Raw genomic sequence first — 19054 nt, 5'->3', positions numbered from 1 at the left:
CTTCCACATGGTGAGCTAGGAGTTGGCTCTTGGGACAAATGAGTATTATTTGTTACTATGAAATTATCTTGTTTTTGAATATTTTCATAAAAAAAATTCAAATTTTTAAAGGAGACTTTTGATGCAGATAGCAGGCATTAATATGGGTTTAACAACTGATGTTAACAGCGACAATATCTAAAGCAATAAAGCAACTTAAATTCAGGAAAGAGGTCGTTACTTTTATGATTATTTTAAAATGGAAAGGAGGTTAAGAATTCCACTGGTGTATCTTTAGGGTTAAGATGCCAATTGCAAATGACAAATGTAATATTCTATAACATAGTAGGACTTGTATTAAGAATTATTAAGACAATGAACATCTTATTTGCAGATTTGCAGATGTACAGCTGTACTGGGAAACAAAGGTTAAGAGAACAGATACAAATGGGACACATACATACAAGATTGCTGATGTACATACAAGCAGTAATGTCTTAGGATCAGGAACTTGGGTGAGATACCTGGTGAACGAGGCAGCAATTCAGTATGTTTCAAAATAACAAACCTTGGGATCTATGAGGAACAAAAAAATCTGTTTAGGGACGCCACAGCGTTACAGTCAGCCAACCCTGAATATGAAAATTACAAATGACCCAGTTTTTCAGGGGAAAAAAAAAAGATGGACAACTTGTGATTAAAACCAAATACAGACCTTGTTTGAACAAACCAATTACAAAACAAACAGGAAACCTGAATACTAAGTTAGATGTTAAAAAGGTTGCCTGACCTAGACTTGATCATTGTTTTTGGAGCTGATGGGTACTCACTTGACGTTCCCCATAATTGTAAGTTTTTAAATGAGAGTTCAGCAGCGTAAGATTATTAAACTCTTGACAAGAATCTAAACTCTCAACAAGAAACTAGAAAACTGATTCAGTAACAGCACAAGACACTGAAACTATCCCAATACCGTTAATCTGCCATACTCAAACTAAAGTTAAAAAAATTCACTCACTCCCAGAAAAAAAGAAATAGCACAAAAATTAGGGCAGAAGGAAAAAAGTAATCCTTCCTAAGCAACCTGTAACATACAGCTCTTACCTCACATGCAGGTATATTTTCTATCTTCACAAACGCCCTTCACCCACACGTTATTTCCAAACAAGGATACAGGAAGAATTGCTACACTATTCAACACTCAGGATTTATTCAACAGGTCATTTGCCTTTCTTGAACGTTGGTCTTGGAAAGAAATGTCACTATTTGAGGCAGTTTAAGCTCTTTAGAAATACTGTTACAGATCAGCAAGATGTATCATGAAAGCACATGTAGAAACAACAATGAATACCTTTCCAGAAGTTGTTCATTCATGCTAGGTAATGCTGCTGCTGCTAAGTCGCTTCAGTCATGTCCGACTCTGTGCGACCCCATAGACGGCAGCCCACCAGGCTCCCCTGTCCCTGGGATTCTCCAGGCGTTGCCGTTGACTTCTCCAAGGTCATGCTAGGCCATGTTAGTTTTTACAGTTAGGAATGTAACTGATTTAAGTACCATACCGACATTTTTATTTCCAAGTGAATCTCGTCTCCCTGTGAGGCTTTCTACTTTCCAGCCCCACTGCCCACCATTGCAGAACGTATTTGGAAATCTTCTTTGGAGTCCTCTTCAGAAGCTGCAACTACTTTAAACATCCTTAAGGCAGTAAATCTTCATCTCTTTGTGGGTGTGTTTGATTTTTTGAAACAGCAACAAATCATTTGGAGCCAAGTCTAGTGGACAAGGTAAGTAATCAAGATGGGTGAAAATTTTAATGGAAAACTATAAAGCAATATTTTATTATGGCTTTTTAAAGGTCTCTAAATTGACTTCCATAATATTAGGGAAATCTCAAGGAAATAATTTCAAAAATACTCTTGGCTATACGACTTCTGGATTCTTTTGTGATCAGATATTCCTTTGAACAGCCAGGCAGGATGGGGGCCACAGGGGGAGCAGTTGGGGGATGGGCTCACCTCCTAGCCTAAATACCTGAAGAAAAACTTAAAAGCTGAATAACGGGTGCTTATTTGCTGTCCTGTTAAAAATTCTGATTTGCTCACCTTCAAAATAGTACTTAAACCTGACTTAAATAACCTTATGGTACCATTTTTGTGCAAATCAAACTTTGACTTAAGTTTCATGCTATAATAAAACATGTAAAAAACATAAAATGTTACACTGTTGGGCCAAACCCATTTGCTTTTTCCACCTATTCAAGGAAGATTTCTAAGAAAGCTCTCAGTGCAGGTAAGAATTACATTTTAATCTCAAACTTTATGTAACAAGGAAAGAAACAGGTCTGTCAGAAAATCAGTACAGACATTTTACTATCAAAAAGTTTTCTTTTTAATAATTTATTTAAATAAGATTGAAGCAATTTAGAAAAACAAGATTTGTATTTTATTTTCTTGTAAAAATCTTTACACATGCAGACAAACCAGTGTTAAGAAAGTATTCACCATCATTTAAACAAATAACCACTTAAATAGAACAGTGTCTGCAATTTTATCTGTATAAAAATAAGATACATTTTTACAGAATTCACGCTCCAGTTCTTATAGCAATAAACAATACACAACTATAATAATTACAATTGAAACTGACCATGGTTTTCAATTAGATACTGCTAGGGCATTTTATGTGCAAAAAAAAAAAAAACCAAAAAACATAGTTCTTTTCAAAAGAAAATGTCCTCAGTGTTTCTAGAGACCTAGAGGGTTTAAGAAATCAAATCCTAATCAGTTTGCTTTTAATATTTTGATTATGAGTCCATACATCACACTGTAGATAGGCAAAATCAGGAGTTGATGCAGGCTCAAAGGAAGAAAGTCAGCGTCTGTGCCTGCCATGTCCTGAGCGACTGCCACCATGGTGCTTGCCTTTGTGGGACCTCTCAAAGGAGCGAGATCTTTCACGCCTGTCCCTATGATGTCCCCTTTCATGCCTGTGTTTCTTGACAGCATCTGAGTGATCCCGAGACTTGCTCTGAGATCGAGAACGAGACTTTTTCCTTTTATGACCATGTCTATTTGAACTTTTTAAATCATCTCTGGTATGCTTGACTTTAAGGTGAGGAGAGCCATGATTATGATGTCTTCTTGGGCTTTCACTGTGACTGCGGGACCTGCTTCTTGATCTCGAGCTGTATGTTCCCGATCGACTCCGCCTATTATTATAACTTAGATAATAAAAATTTGAGGTTGAGTCAGTTTCTACTGGGAGCAAATATTTTTGGTGGTGCTCATAGCAGGTTCAAAACAAAACCACTGTATCAGTGACAGACCGGACTGAAGATATTTAATAAACTTCCCCACCCCTCACTACCTCTCCTTCAGCCTGTTAACATACTAAACAAATCTTAAATATACTATGTCTATATTCCAAGGAAGGGAGTAATTCGTTTTTACAGTGTGTCCCAGCTATTTACTGAATTTTCTCCCATATGCTCAAAAGAGCCACTGAAGAGCCACAAGTAGCTGGCCATCTAATTATAAAGTTAACTAGAGAAAATTCTTTGGCTATAGTTGACCTGATTCTTCATTAGTAGTTAAGTGGTTGGCCAGGCTGTACACCTCTCCAGAATACAAAAACCCAGAATAGAATGCCATATACTACCATGAATGAAAAAAGCCACATGCCTACAGAGCATATCTCCAAACTCATTTCTGACTATTTACCCTGTATTAAATCTAGCCTAACTTTGAGAACAGTCCATGCACAAATTTTTTTTTTTAAAGCCATAACCTTTAAGACTCCAAATAAGATTCTTTCCCCAACAATGTATTTACTTACTGTCTTCTTGGAGTATGTGATCTAGAACGTGATCGTGTTCGTGACCTTGATCGACTTGCGCTTCTGCTATTTCTACTTCTCTTGCTATCTTTTCTTACACTTAAAAAAAACAAACAAATTTTTAGTTATGTACAAAGTGTTAGAAATTAAATACATAAGATTTCTCAGGCCATTTTTCTAACTCGAGTATACTCACCCATTGTAAGGGCTTTTAGACGCCTGTTGTCTATCCTCAGGTTCTTTTTTTATTGTCTTCACATTAACGGAAATAGGTGACTTCTCTTCAGCTTTTACTTCTCTTGGTGATGCTTTTAAAAGAATATTAAGGCATGTTAACTATGAGATTTTACAGAAGGCCAAATAGGTTTCTAAATGTAACCAAGTACCATTCAATTATCAGTCCTTAGTTGGCTGTCAAGAGAGAAAATAAATAGCTTAACATCACTGTTTCTATGCAACTGTGAAATGCTAAAACTTTCTGACAACCACACATTTGCAGTGCTTAAGTTATTAACCTTACATGGTTTAGAGGCTGGAGAAAATCCACCAAGAGTTGAAAGGGCTGGAGTTCCATCAGGATTCAATCCCTTTGCTTTTAATTTGGCTTCTTGTAAGGCAACTTTTCTTTTCTCTACTTCTTTTTCCAGCAATTCATAGTTTGGCTGTTGGAACAAAGTGAAATTAGTATTTTTCTTTTACAGAAGTTTATACTTAGAACTAACACAAATACTGATAAACAGAATTACCTTTTTTCTGGTATAAAGCCTAAGTGTTTCTATGCAGATTTCTTGGATCTCCTCTTCCGTAGTACCAAAAAGAAGAAACCAATGGGGACGAGTTGGCAATGGAATCTAAACCATAAAAACAAGATTAGATGAAATTTTCACTGTTTATATTAGAACTTCTAATTCCTGTGATTTATCCTATCAGACTATACAAAATTTCCGTGTCTCTATATATATATATGTGCACCTACCTGAAGAGCTCTAGCTGCAAGGTAGATGCAAGCACATGCGATAGTCTCTGGTTGAAATCGAACAAATACATTGGTTCGAAGACTGTCATTCATATAATTCCTGAAAAATATTTCAACCATAAGCTTTGTATGGAAACAAATCAGTTCCTCTGAAGCTTACATAAATTTGGAGACTCAATCTACTTTATTCTTTTTTCTTCTCATATTTGTATTTTCAGTATTCCAGCATATAACAATTCTTAACTCAAAAAGCAGTAAGAGATAAGAATTTAACACTAGAATCATTCTTCATGTCTCCCAGATAGGACCAAGGTCCTTTAAAGTAATTCCATATTATTACTCCACATAGAACAGTTTTTTAAAAAAACATATTTCTATGAAAAGCAATGCTCTGAAAGTTCCGACATGATTAGTTTCAGAAATGATAAACCACTCCAACAATACTTCAAGCCATTAATTATTGACCATCTCTCTCCTTTATCCACAATGAAAAGCAGTGTCAATCAAGTTCTTTCAAAAATTCAATACTGTGATAGGGATAAAAAGGCATTTTCAGTAAGCACGCACCAAATTAAGAAAACTAAGCTAGTTCAGAAAACCTAGGTTGGGAAGTGAAGAGCAAATAATTTATATAACAGCCTTGTTTATATACAAGTTTGACTAAATATAAATAAAAGCAGTAACTACTTCAATTAATAAATTACTGGACTTTTATAATAGCGAACCCTCCCCACAATATTCCTGAAGTATTGAATAAATTTTACAAATCGTTCAAAAGGTTAAACTAAAAGACTGTTTCTTAGAAGTCCTTAACCCATGAAAACTGCTAAAAATCTGTTTTATAGAACATATATCAAAGTCATGCATTTTATAAAAGCAATGAGACTTTTCTAATATTACTAATAAAGAAGCATGGCAGTCGATAAGTCCAGAACATAAGAATTACATCACTTAAGTACTGCACATCAACAGTCTTAAGACAGTAGTTGTGGCTGAACCACAAACTCCTTGTTTTAAGTCAGCACTACAAATCATACATCTGTATCTCTAAAATCTAAGTTTTAGAGTTCTATGTTAAAATTAACAGCTCGTTAAAATGAAGTACTTCTTACTTCTAATACCATTGCCTCCAATAGCCCAGCAGCTATACATTCATCAAGAATGGGAATGGTGCCCATTTTAAGCTGCTGTTTCCACTGGTAGAATTCATGCTATACATACTAAAAATAGAAATCTAGTCAAACTCCTAACAGAAATCATTTAAGTCATAATGGCTGGACAACAAATCTATCAAAAATGAACTATTCATTTTGATAGTTACAGGTATACATTAAATACATATGCATGTTGAATAGTTACTTCTAGAAGCAAATATACAAATCCTTTTGACAACCCGACAGAACTAGAAGATGCTGCCAGATGGATATGGACCACTTCAGTGAATCTCGGATGAGAGCTTGCACTGGATTGGCTGGAGAGCAGGGCAGCCAATCAGGCCATCCTGAGGTCATGGGCTGAAGTGCAGAGGGCAGAGTTCTATGACTTACCATCATGGACTACCCTTTAATTAAAGAGTAGAAAAAAGAACAAAGTTAAATTGAGTTCTCCATTAAAAGTAATTAGTCAAGCCAAGAAAACAGGAAGCAGAAATAAGCATTATTTACCTTTTGATTAAAAAACAAAAAAACAAAAAGCACCAAAACAAACTTATCTCATTATTTTGGAAAGGGAAAATGAAACTTACTTTATTTCTGCTTCTGTTTTCCTGGCTAGGAAAGAAATGTAAAAAAGCAACTTACCAGGCAGTTTGAACCAGGGTTTGATTACGTTCACATTCTAAGACTTGTAAATACATAACAATGATCTGAAGGACAAGGGAAAAAAACTTAGTTTAGCATATTGAAAGTCCTTTCAAAGTACAGAGTTCAAAGAACATAAGTAACTGAAAATGTTAGGAGCAAGTTTTAATTCATAAAAACTGCATGAATAATACAGACCAACCTAAAATGTACCTGACAGCCAATGTAGGTTTTTATGTTACTAAAGTTCACATGGACATGAAATGTTCCAAAATTGTACAGGAAAAAAGAAGTTAAATCATTTAAGAATAGTATCTAATTTTTCATGTGACAGGAACTGATTATTTCAATTAATTTCCAAAGGTACAAAAACCCTAGAGACTGTTTTCAAGTTAACACAATGTGTATGGTGCATACTATGCACAACTCAGTGGTTATTATAGTAAGTAACCAAACATTTCTGCAGTGAAGCGTACCATACTAAAGTGTGATAAATTTTAAAAACTCAAATGAGTTTACCTCAGCTGAGATCTTTCTGGACCATTATCATTTCACAATTTTAGAGATGTGGAATCTGAGGCACAGAGTTTTCTGCCAAGGTCACACAGCTAATGGCAGAAACACATTTCTATGTGCAGATGGTCCTGCCCCCAGAGCATCTGCTCTCATTATCATTTTGCTATGCTTATGCTGAGCATATGGAAGCCAAGACACACTGGAGAAACCTAAGAACTCTCAATGATGCTCAAAGTGAGCAGCTACACACTCTAAGCCATTTCACTACGCAACAGGATAACATAACACCAGGTACTTCTGCAGACACATGTGTTTATTCATTCCATGGCTAATATGTAAAAATCTCCATTCTCTAGTATGAACACTGGGTTACCTCAGAAGCAAAAGAACTAATCTACGCCCACACAATAAAAAGATATGAACCCAAGACTTTGATTCTCATTTTACTGATCATTTCAATGTCCAAAAAGTTGCTTTTTAAAACCAATGGTTAGTGCTCCAAGATAAATTTGCAGGAAATAAAATTTTAAAAGAACAAAACCCTAATACTTACGAATGTTATTTCTGTATTCTACAACTCACCTTATGGGGATGCTTGACATGAACACAAAATCCCAATTCCTTTAGCACCCTCCTCTCTGCCTTGATAACTTGATTTTTGGTGTTAATGTAGTTCTGATCAAGGATCAGGGGGCTTGGAGTCCTATAGTTTGTAAGAAATAAAATCAAAACTGTTTTGCACATCCCAAAAATTTTATTTGTGGTATCTCCATTTTCCCTTCCAACCAACTATTGGCAACAGAAACCAGCTTTTTAAACTCCTGCAAACAAGTTAAAAGCATTAATCTTGTGCTGTCCAAGTTATGCTAATTAAATATATACTTTCTAGACTCACTTCCTAGTTTACTAACAAAACCCTGAAATGAAAAAAATTTCAGTCTAATGATCTTAGATTTATCCTTGATTTTTTTCATCCAGATGTATTTATATTACGTAACAGATAGCCTGATTTATTTTCACAATCTCATTAGTCTCCACAGACTAGAAACAAAATTAATGCGCTCTTGAACATACATATTACAAAGACTTCATAGCTCTTGAAAATATGTATTACAAGGACTTCATAAGATTAAGTGTGATTTTACAAAATATCAACTCATGATTAGTTTAAGACCAAAACTAAAATTAGGGGAAAATAGGGTGAGTAGCTAATTCAGATTCCCCTAAATGGGCAGTTCATTTAAATAAACTGATCTAAGAGTCTCTGTTAATAATCTGGAAACTAAAGATTCAGCTCAATTACCAAAGAAATGTTTTTAAGAATCAGATTTATCACTCAAAGTGATCAATAAAACCAGGTCAAAATTTGTTCAGAGTTATCAGGCAGCATCTTTAGTACACAATGCAAAAGAGAAGGGAAGACCAACCATAATGAAGAAACTAAAACAGCATGTAAGGTCTCTGTGCCAGACCAAAATTTTGACAGCTTTAAAAGTTAGGAGAGAGGCAATATATCTGTGGTTCAGTGCTTCGGGGGAAAAATGCTTTCAAATTAAAAAACTACCTTAAATTTAAGTCTTAAAATTGAAAACTAGTTTCTTAATGAGAAGTCAGTCAGGACTTGGAATTTCTCTTCTTAAAGTGTATGAAATGTACCAATGTCCTTCGTTTGTTACATTATTAGACCCAACCAACAAAAAACACACTTTTATTTAGAAGCTGATTTTAACATGGGTAGAATATGTAAATACTTTCCCCCGTACTCATTTTCAGCCAAAAAATTCAAGAGTTTTTGCTCTGGGCAGAACACATTTTAAAGATAGTCCTTCTGAACATTGCCCCCACTTCTCCTTTTACTATGGACACCAAATCCAAAAAAAATTTAATCTCATAATTTTACACTACATATCCACTTGAAAATCAGCTATATTACCCTGTAATGTAGGTTACCAGAGTAAAAAAAATCAAGTCATATTTATTTTCCTTTCTTTCTCCTGTTTCAAACTATAAAATTGGAACACTTAACTAAAACTTTCTAGCTTTTTTATACTATCAAGTTGGATATAAGACAAAAGTTGGCAAAGCTGACAAGATGGAAAACAGCCTGTTAATGCTGAAAGTGGCCTTCACTCAATTCAGTTCTTATAGCTTTGAAAGGTGAGAAATGAAGCCACACCTTTCATTTGGGGTGGGGACTGATTTCTAACATAAAGATAGAAATAATGAACCCGTTTTATCAGGACAAACAGGATACAAGTTCACCGTTCTTTGGAAAAAATCAAATTTAATTCAAATGAGGACAGGGAAGCCTGTTGTGCTGCAGTTCATGGAGTCGCAAAGAGTTGGACACGACTTAGCGACTGAGAAATGTGTACACAAAAACGTGCTCCAAAGATCTTAAGGTTTATGATTTTTCAAATATTACAACAGGAAATCTGAGGAAAAGTGAAATCTACTTAAAGAACCAACTCTTTAACCAATGGACCAGTTATCTGGTGACCCTTTTCATCAGATATTCATTAGGAGACAGAATACCTCTGGTGGTATAGTTACACACCACCTTCTTAACACTTAAGGTGCAACTCAAACAGTAAACTGCACCATTAGAATCCTTATAAAATCATTATGAAAAGTTTTGTCTCATTTTTTCCTAATTTTGTTAAACAAATTTATTTTATCTCTTACAAAACTTGCTTTAAGGGTTTATTTCAAATTCTGTTAGAAATTCATTTTCTTACAATCATCCAACTCAATATTTGAATTATGGCTATTATCTGGTTCCTAATCAGGTTTAATCACTAATTCTGCTCAAGTAAATTAGTTATTTTTTATCTATTCTGTATAATCTTTACTTTCACATTTTTTGGTGTCAAAATCCCAGTATTAAACCAATTAGGGAAACCAAACCCACTACCTACTCAATTCAACTACCTACTCATCTTCTTGCTTAGACAGTAGTAATTACTTGCAACCTTCAAAGTCAATTTTGTAGATGTATATAATCTGATACCTTCACTGTTCAGAAGTGGTTTTGCCTCACAATGAAAGAAGGCTCAATGAACTTGTAACTTAAATACTACTTACAAAGATTACTTTGTATCACAACTGTATCCCCAAACAGGAGCAGTAAGAAAAGGTTCAAAGTGCCTGTTCAAATTGTTTCTTTGTATTAACAAAGTATCTTTACCTGGCAACAAGCACATCAAATTTAATTAAGGTTTGCTAGAATCTGCTCATCAATGAGGTAAACTTTCTTTCCAATGAAAGTTTGAAGGGGTTAACATTTTAAAATCATTAAAAAAAAAACCTGCTTAAAAGAAACTTTCATCTGTTCAGGAAAAAGTAATTTTCATGATAAAAACCACCTAAACCTAACTCCTATTCCTCTGCTTTTGTCAGACTTTTTCAGATTAATTTATATGAAAAGCACAACTCTCAAAGTTTAATCTTAGTGCAAAGTTTTGGGTTTGTTTTGATCATTTGAATTTTATTATGGGGTCTCAGATTAGCTATCTTTCCTTTAGCATGATCTCAAAAATACAACCACAACAACAAATTTAGGAGGAGATTCAAACATGGTTTGTCTTACTCATGTGTTACAAAGAACCAAGAAAATGTGGAACAATTCTTTGAGACTATACTTAAAGGAGATCAGTAGTTTACAAAAAGGCAGACTGTTCCTCAACATGCAGAAATTTGTAATTTGTACTTCAAAGGAACATTCTTTCTTTGGCAGTGATTAAACAAACTGAAGGCCATCTTTTAGAGCCACCAAAATAAACTGGATGAAGACTAGACTAAATGACAAGATCACTTAAGACCGTTCCAGCTCTAATCTATGATCCATATGCATGTTGAAAATACCACACCACATTCACCAACAGTAAGTGGGTTGCTGCAGTCTCTGAATATTTGTCTTCTTTTAGACAAGCCTTACAGTATGAAGCTAGGAGCCTTAAAACTACAGAAAACCCTTAATTTTCTGGGAATACATGCATCTCAAAAGCAAACTATAACTGGGAACTATTGAAATAAAAAAAAACCTTTCTGAGCTTAAAAAAACATTCTCAAACTACAAAAAAATGAAGAGAAAAAAATCACGTAATTCAGAATGGGGCTTGGGCATCAGTTCTTCCTAAAAGCTCCTCTAGTAATTCTAATATATAGTCAGCACTGAAACACAGCAACTTTTTTTAAGGCTACAAAATTGATGCTTGTTATTAGCAAGGTCACACTACAATTTAAAACTATGCATGAACTAAATTAAAATAAATAATACCATTAAGAAAAACTGATACACTTTACCTAGCTAAAGTGATATTAATAGTACTCTTCTAACGACATTAATCTAAAAGTTACTAAGCTATCGTTCTAATAACTTGGACAGCAAAGACAAACGCTTATAACAAGAAACAGGAGTTTTTCTAAATGGTTCACCAGTGGCCAACCTGTTAGTCCCCGATTCCAGTGACCTATTCTCAGAGCACTGGCTTCTCCTTGGGGATTTTCGATACTTCACTCACTGTTGCCATGACGACAGCTTCATCGCTATGTACCACTCCACATCACCCAGGCTTTGGTAAATGTAGCTGGTCGCTGTATAGTCGGTTGCAAGGGAAAAAAGAGTTGAAGTTAATAACATATACAAGCTACCTGTCTGAGTAAACTTGTAATATGCATAGAAACACTTTTACATCCTGCTTTTTTAAAAAAGGCTTCCATGCAATTAATAACTCCCTTTAAATTTCATGCTGTAATCAGATTTCTAAGATTGAGACACATTTCCGTGATAATGACCAAAAGGGGAAAGAAAAAAAAGAAAACCCGACACAACAGTCAAATCAGGTGAGATGTTTTAAATTCCAAGGTTTTCACAGTTAAGAGAACCTACTCTGACATCAAGAATACTCCATCTCAAAGAAAAACTTCAAAGTAGATAATAAATGATAATAGTAAAATGGTTCAAAGAATACTAACAGAAAACTATTTCCTTTAAGCAAACAAAATCCTTTGACTAAAGAATCTTTTTATTAGTGTCACTGTTTAAACACCCTTAACAATCAACTAGATCTAAATATAAATTTTAGCTCAGACCATACTAAATTAACAATTTGAAAACTTCCCAAGTTTCAGGGATTCCTCACTAAGAAGCTAGAAGACATTTTTAAATGCAATTAAAGTCTATCCCTGGAAACTCATAAGGTGAAAGAGAAAAGAACAGAATAAAGAATATAAGAAAACTGAAAACCACTGTGAAAACTACCTGGGTAACAACATTTCAATCTAAGCAGACTGACTAATCATTTCAAGGCTACTATTTGCTTGTCTCTAGATAGTTACACTACCAACAACTTACAGATTCAACTAACAAGGACCACTCGCAGACGCTATTTATTTGGTACTAACCAATGCCCAACCCCAAAATGACTGAAAATCTTTTAATAACTGACGTCCTTTCAAACGCAGTACAAGTTTATCTAATATCACAACTCCTCAAAGAGTGAACAGAAGAACTAATCTACACTATGTATGTACTAAAAGCAGCTAGTACTAGAAGCCATCTGTGGACACAAGAAGCACTGTAACTAGAACTTTTTGGTACTGCCTCACAGGAACACATAAAATGTTAGCAGCTGTCCACCTAAAAGACAACACTATTTTGGTTTCTGTTTTCTTACTAGACCAGATAAATAGGCCCTATCTAAATGCAGCCCACTCACTGAGACTGTTATCTGACCAAAACAAAATACCTGTTTAATCCCTTTGACTCCAAACTTTATCATCCTGCAGTCCTTTCAGATCCGGTATTATGGGGGATATCGTAGTTCAATGTTGAGAAGTATTCTAACAAAAGCCAACCTCAATTGGTAAAGAATTAACTGGAACTTCCAGTGGTAAGACAATCTACACAAAACTTCACCACAATATTAACTTGAACTGCAGTGTTTAAACTTCCAGCCTTCAGTCTTACAGAGAAGGGAGGGAAAAAATAACTTATAGAACACACTCATACTTGAGACAAATATATTCCCTTTCTTGTTTAATCTTAAAACCACAGGACTGGCTTCACAGCACTGTTAGGATTGTCCATAAACTCAACTGCCTCTACAAACTTCAGATAACTGGTTAACTGTGGTTTTTCAAATTATAAGTATCAGTGTGTTCCTATGTGAATTTTAACACCTAAATTAAAGTCAGTTTTCCCTTGCATCGGTTTTAACTTGAGAGGAAAGAATGTTTTGATATGATTGGTGCACAGTTCAGTAGTAGCAAGAGATGCTGAATTCAATAATGCCAATCTTACCTTTTTCCTCTTAACTGGCGGAGATGGTGAAATACATTAATCACATCTCTTATTCTTCTAGGTGCTTCTTCGATTTTTGATGCGAGATTAATACATGCCATGGCAACAATCTGAAAAAAAAAAAAAGAGCCAATAAAAAGCTGTTAGATTATGGCACTGCAAGAGTAAACTTAGAAAGAAGTGCCCCTCTCAAAGTCTACAGAACTTATTCTAATGAAAAAACTTTCAGACACAACTGGGACATTTGGTGAAATGAAATCGCAGCTGACATTTCTAGGACATAGACTATGCTAGTGTGACGTTCCTTTTTACTGCCTGAAACAAAGTTTAGTCGCTCAGTCCTGTCCGACTCTTTGAGACCCCATGGACTGTAGCCTACCAGGCTCCTCTGTCCATGGGATTTTCCAGGCAAGAGTACGGGAGTGGGGGTTGCCATTTCCTTCTCCAGAGGATCTTCCCGACCCAGGGATGGAATCCGGGCCTACCACATTGTAGGCTTTACCGTCTGAGCCACCAGGGAAGTCCTTATTCCCCCTAATTTTCAATCCGGGGCCAAACGCAATCTCACAGGAACTCTCCATTTGATTGAAAATGCTAATTCTCAATAATAAGGCACCTGGGCTCAGGCTCCATCTTCTGGTTCTCAAACTCTCCACAAGTCCCTACTCCCCTATGGGTGAGAGCCAGGTACAAAGGCCTAAAACTAACCACTCCCTTTCTGCAAAGGCTGGCCGCTGACACTACCTCCTCCTTCCTTCCCATTTCCGGATGGAGAAATTCCCCCGTCACCCGCCCCCGCCCTGCTTACCTCGAAACTGTGTTTGACGAAAGACTTGGAGTAGAAAAAACGATGAAACAACACCTGACCCGTTGCCATCGCCACCTGCAGACAAGAGAAGAGAACGGAAGCGCAGGGGTCAGGCGGGCCCGCACCAGGCGCCGCCGCCATTTTGTGCCTCCGCTCACTCCCTTCCCCCTCCCCACCGCGAACAGCTCCCGGGCCGTCCTCCCATCGCACGCGCCCTCCCGCGCCCCGGCTGCGACCCGCGGCTGGGAGCCCCCGGGGTGGCCTCCCACGCGGCCGGGCCCTGGTAGTACCGGAAGGCAGCGGAGGGGCAGGCGGGGAGGGGAGGCGCGCCTGTCGGCCCGGGGCCGGAGCACTGACCTGCGGAAGCCGGAGGAGAATGCCGGCGGCCTGGATGAGCTCGCAGCCCAGGATGCGCAAGTCCGTCTCGCTGGGCAGGTCGAGCCCGTCCTGCATGGACGGGGTGGGCGAGAGCCGCTCCTCCGGAATCAGCGAGTGGTCGATGGTGAGCGAAACTTCCGAGTAGAGACGGTCGCCGATCAGGATCCCTCCCGTCGTGGTCGTCGTCGTGGTCGTCGTGCCGGAGCTTGAGCCGCCCGCGCTAGGGGCAGCAGACGAGACGGCGGTGGCTGCGGTCGCGGTCGGGTGAGGCCCGGACGCCATAGTCTCAGCGAGCCGCACGCACGCCCAACGCAGCCGGAACCCGGAGTGAGACTAACCAGCGTTCTCGGCGCGACGGATATTCCCGTGACCGCCGGGGGCCGCTTCACGCAGCGTGCGCTTCCGCCCTGACGTCACCACGCCCGGCCGGCGTGCCAACTAGTCCCTTCAGGCGTCGTCCCCGCCCGCGGGGCCTACGCCCGCGCCGGCCGCGGAGCGGAGGCCTCTGGGTGGGATCGTCAGGTCACCTGGGTGACCTCCCCGTTGGTTCCCCAGAGTGGCTGGGGACGTGGTCTACTTACTAACACAACCTCAAACCTCCTCGCCTCGTATGTAATATATTTAATCAAAAGAGTAATAAGGGAGCTTTACGAGATACCTTATCTCCAACCTCGAGTCCGCAAGTTTACTGTAACCCTTGCACAGTTTTGATAATTTCTCTAGAACGTGCGTCTGTGTGCTCCCGTCTCTCTTCCTCTCCTAACTTTCCGCATTTGGGTGGAGCAGTTTCAGCGAGTACAAAGGGAGGCGTCGGATCGACCTTCGCCCGCATTGGCGGGTGTAAGTGGTTACTCCAGTGTCGTGTACGGACGAACTTGTAATTTAAAGTGACCCGCGAGGAATCTGGAGAGGGTTGCTTTACGGTATTTTTAGAAAACAGGAATGTGAACTACTTCGGTTCGAAGGGAGAAAAAAAAAGCTCCCCGATGAGCCTGTGATTCCCAGAGGTATCGAAGTAGTGCAAAGGCTTCGTATTGACTGCGAGGGCGGCTGCTTTAGCGGCTTAGATTATGAAACAGGCCTGAGCCTGTGACAGCGCCACAGCTTTCACTAATCTGGAAAATCCCTAGTTTCCAAAAATAGTTTTAGGGCGAGCCCTTACAGAGGTAATTTATGTCCAGAAGGGAGTCTGTGTGTTCCTGCGTGGTTATTGCAATTAGTATGGGAGAAATCGATCTCCTTTGTGTGTGTATATATATATATATATATTCTCTCTGTGATATTAGTAGTTCTCCAGATGTCCTCAAGTTTGAAGTAAAAACAGTGATACAGATCCAAACTACTAGAAGCTAGAGCTGGAGGAAAAGGAGTACGCCCAGGTTTACTCCATTTTTTATCTCACGCCTGACCTGAGGAGACATGGTCTGGAGATGAGACGCCCCATCGCCTATTATACAGCTAAGTTCTAAGGCTTACTTGGATTAATTATAGAAAGCGAACTGAAACTTCTATAAAGAGAGTTTGACTACATTGAAATATTTGTCAGTGACATTGCAAAAGCAAAACATATTCAAAATCCTCATTTTAGAAAAAGTATCAAATCAACCTTACACCAATATTTCTGAACTCTGGCTGCACTTAAGGATCTTCAGAGGATCTTCTATTTATTTTTGGCCACATCGCAGCAGCTTGTGGGGATCTTAGTTCCCTGACCAGGGATTTTATCTAGGCCCTTAGCAGTGGAAAAAACTGAGTCCTAACCACTGAACCACTAGAGAATTACCCAGAGGAGCTTTTAGAGCATACTGATGCCTGAGTCTTACTTGTAGTGGTTGATATTATTGATTTGCAATAGGCCCAGCCAGTGGTTGAATTTTGCCCATGGTGAAGGTGACTAGAATGTTCACCAGGATTGATAAACGTTGGTCAAATCAAGATACTTGACCTCTCTGCTCCTCACCTTCACCTTTGTGACTAGGCTGCTTCCAGGGAGACGTCCCTCTTCAATGTTCAGCAGGGATCTAAAATGTGTAACCAACTTTGAAATCTTTAAAAATGAATTGATGGTATACAATTTTCCTGGTTCTGATCATCTAGTATGCGATTGTGTCAGATAGTATCAAGTGGGGAATGCTTCAATTATTTCAAAGTAAAAACGGGGGAAAAAAACCTAATTGGTAATATGCTTCATCAAAACACTGAGCTTCAGTGAAATTATCACCTGTATTTGTAATGACTTGAGAATAATGTAAGACTATTTCTTAATGTAACATTTTGGGTTGGCCAAAAAGTTTGTATGGAAAAACCCAAATGAACTTTTTGGCCAACCCATTATTTTATAATACATATTTAACCTCTAGTTCCATGATTAATCTAAAAAAGTTCACAAACATAGGAATGAGGAGTTCTGGGAGAAGGAGGGGTGGCTTGCTCTACTCTTGGTATCTTTTCCCAGTGGACTTCCCTGTTGCCCTCCTCCTGTGTCTGGCAATAACTTCCAGAAGTGCATAACCACTCAAACTATTCTACAACTTTGTGCCCACTTCCCACTCTTTTCTGACTATACTTCAAATTGCATCCAGTTGAAGTTTGAAGTGTTAGTTGCTCAGCCATGTCAGACTCTGTGATCCTAGGTATTGCAGCCTGCCAGGCTCCGCTGTCTATGGGATTCTCCAGGCAAGAATACTGGAGTGGATTTCCATTCCCGTCTCCAAATATTTTGTCTAATTTTTCTTAACAGCAGTCTTCCTAGTTGACCTTGAGTTTCAGTTCAGTTCAGTCGCTCAGTTGTGTCCGACTCTTTGCAACCCCGTGAATCACAGCACGCCAGGCCTCCCTGTCCATCACCAACTCCCGGAGTTCACTCAAACTCACCTCCATCGAGTCGGTGATGCTATCCAGCCATCTCATTCTCTGTCGTCCCCTTCTCCTCCTGCCCCCAATCCCTCCCAGCATCAGAGTCTTTTCCAGTGAGTCAACTCTTCGCATGAGGTGGCCAAAGTATTGGAGTTTCAGCTTTAGCATCAGTCCTTCCAATGAACACCCAGGACTCATCTCCTTTAGAATGGACTGGTTGGATCTCCTTGCAGTCCAAGGGATTCTCAAGAGTCTTCTCCAACACCACAGTTCAAAAGCATCAATTCTTCGGCGATCAGCTTTCTTCACAGTCCAACTCTCACATCCATATGTGACCACTGGAAAAACCATAGCCTTGACTAGACGGACCTTTGTTGGCAAAGTAATGTCTCTGCTTTTTAATATGCTATCTAGGCTGGTCCTAACTTTCCTTCCAAGGAGTAAGCGTCTTTTAAGTTCATGGCTGCAATGAGCATCCACAGTGATTTTGGAGCCCAAAAAATAAAGTCTGACACTGTTTCCACTGTTTTTCCATCTATTTCCCATGAAGTGATGGGACTAGATGCCATGATCTTAGTTTTCTGAATGTTGAGCTTCAAGCCAACTTTTCCACTCTCCTCTTTCACTTTCATCAAGAGGCTTTTTAGTTCCTCTTCACTTTCTGCCATAAGTGTGGTGTCATCTGCATATCTGAGGTTATTGATATTTCTCCCAGCAATCTTGATTCCAGCTTGTGCTTCTTCCAGCCCAGTGTTCCTCATGACGTACTCTGCATATAAGTTAAATAAGCAGGGTGACAATATACAACCTTGATGTACTCCTTTTCCTATTTGGAACCAGTCTGTTGTTCCATGTCCAGTTCGAACTGTTGCTTCCTGACCTGCATACAGGTTTCTCAAGAGGCAGGTCAGGTGTTCTGGTATTCCCATCTCTTTCAGAATTTTCCATAGTTTATTGTGATCCACACAGTCAAAGGCTTTGGCATAGTGAAACAGAAATAGATGTTTTTCTGGAACTCTCTTGCTTTCTCCATGATCCAGCGGATGTTGGCAATTTGATCTCTGGTTCCTCTGCCTTTTCTAAAACCAGCCTGAACATCTGAGTTTACCCATGTCAATGATAATTGAGGTTGCATTTTAACTTACCAAGACCGGCAGGCTTCAGATGATGACTGAAGAGACAAATGGAATTATCTGTGGCCTCCCTGAGGCTATTGAAGAATCATATTCCTGATGCTTAAATCAGTTCTCATTCCATTAATCTCTGCAATCTCTCAGGGGAGTGTATTTTTCATTATTATTTAAACTTTCAGTTTCTGTAATCCTAAAAATTTCATTAATTTCTTCAGCAATTGCTAACCATAAGTGGACTAGCAGAGTTTCAAAACACAACACTATAATTTAGGCTAAGAGCAAATGAAGTGTAAGCCCCTACCAAGAAGGAGGTATACTCTTAATAAAGGGAATGGTACACTCAGAGACAAATATCAAGGTGACCAGTAAGTGCAAAAAGCTGTCAGAGAAGGGATAAATCATTATGGTTCATGTCAACAGGGAGCACTTAAAACCTTAAGAAATTGCTAATCAAGTTTCTATTCATAGCAG

General features: G+C 38.5%; 1 protein-coding gene across 1 annotated transcript; it reads right to left on the bottom strand.

The window, feature by feature from the left end:
* Positions 1–2263: 2263 nt before the first annotated feature.
* On the bottom strand, positions 2264–15538 carry CCNL1 (cyclin L1). Its single transcript, XM_055411089.2, has 11 exons — positions 14574–15538; positions 14217–14291; positions 13409–13518; positions 7687–7807; positions 6589–6653; positions 4790–4889; positions 4560–4664; positions 4334–4475; positions 4010–4121; positions 3814–3912; positions 2264–3199 (listed from the first exon to the last, which is right to left on the bottom strand). Exons 1-11 carry the CDS (start codon positions 14874–14876, stop codon positions 2851–2853), a joined length of 1581 nt encoding a protein of 526 aa, XP_055267064.1. The 5' UTR covers positions 14877–15538; the 3' UTR covers positions 2264–2850.
* Between the last annotated feature and the right edge of the window lie 3516 nt (positions 15539–19054).

The sequence above is a fragment of the Moschus berezovskii genome, chromosome 1 (genome assembly GCF_049115385.1).
Source record: "Moschus berezovskii isolate FMDL1 chromosome 1, NW_MosBer_1.0, whole genome shotgun sequence".
Taxonomy (NCBI): domain Eukaryota; kingdom Metazoa; phylum Chordata; class Mammalia; order Artiodactyla; family Moschidae; genus Moschus; species Moschus berezovskii.
This window is presented reverse-complemented; position numbering and strand designations above follow the sequence as displayed.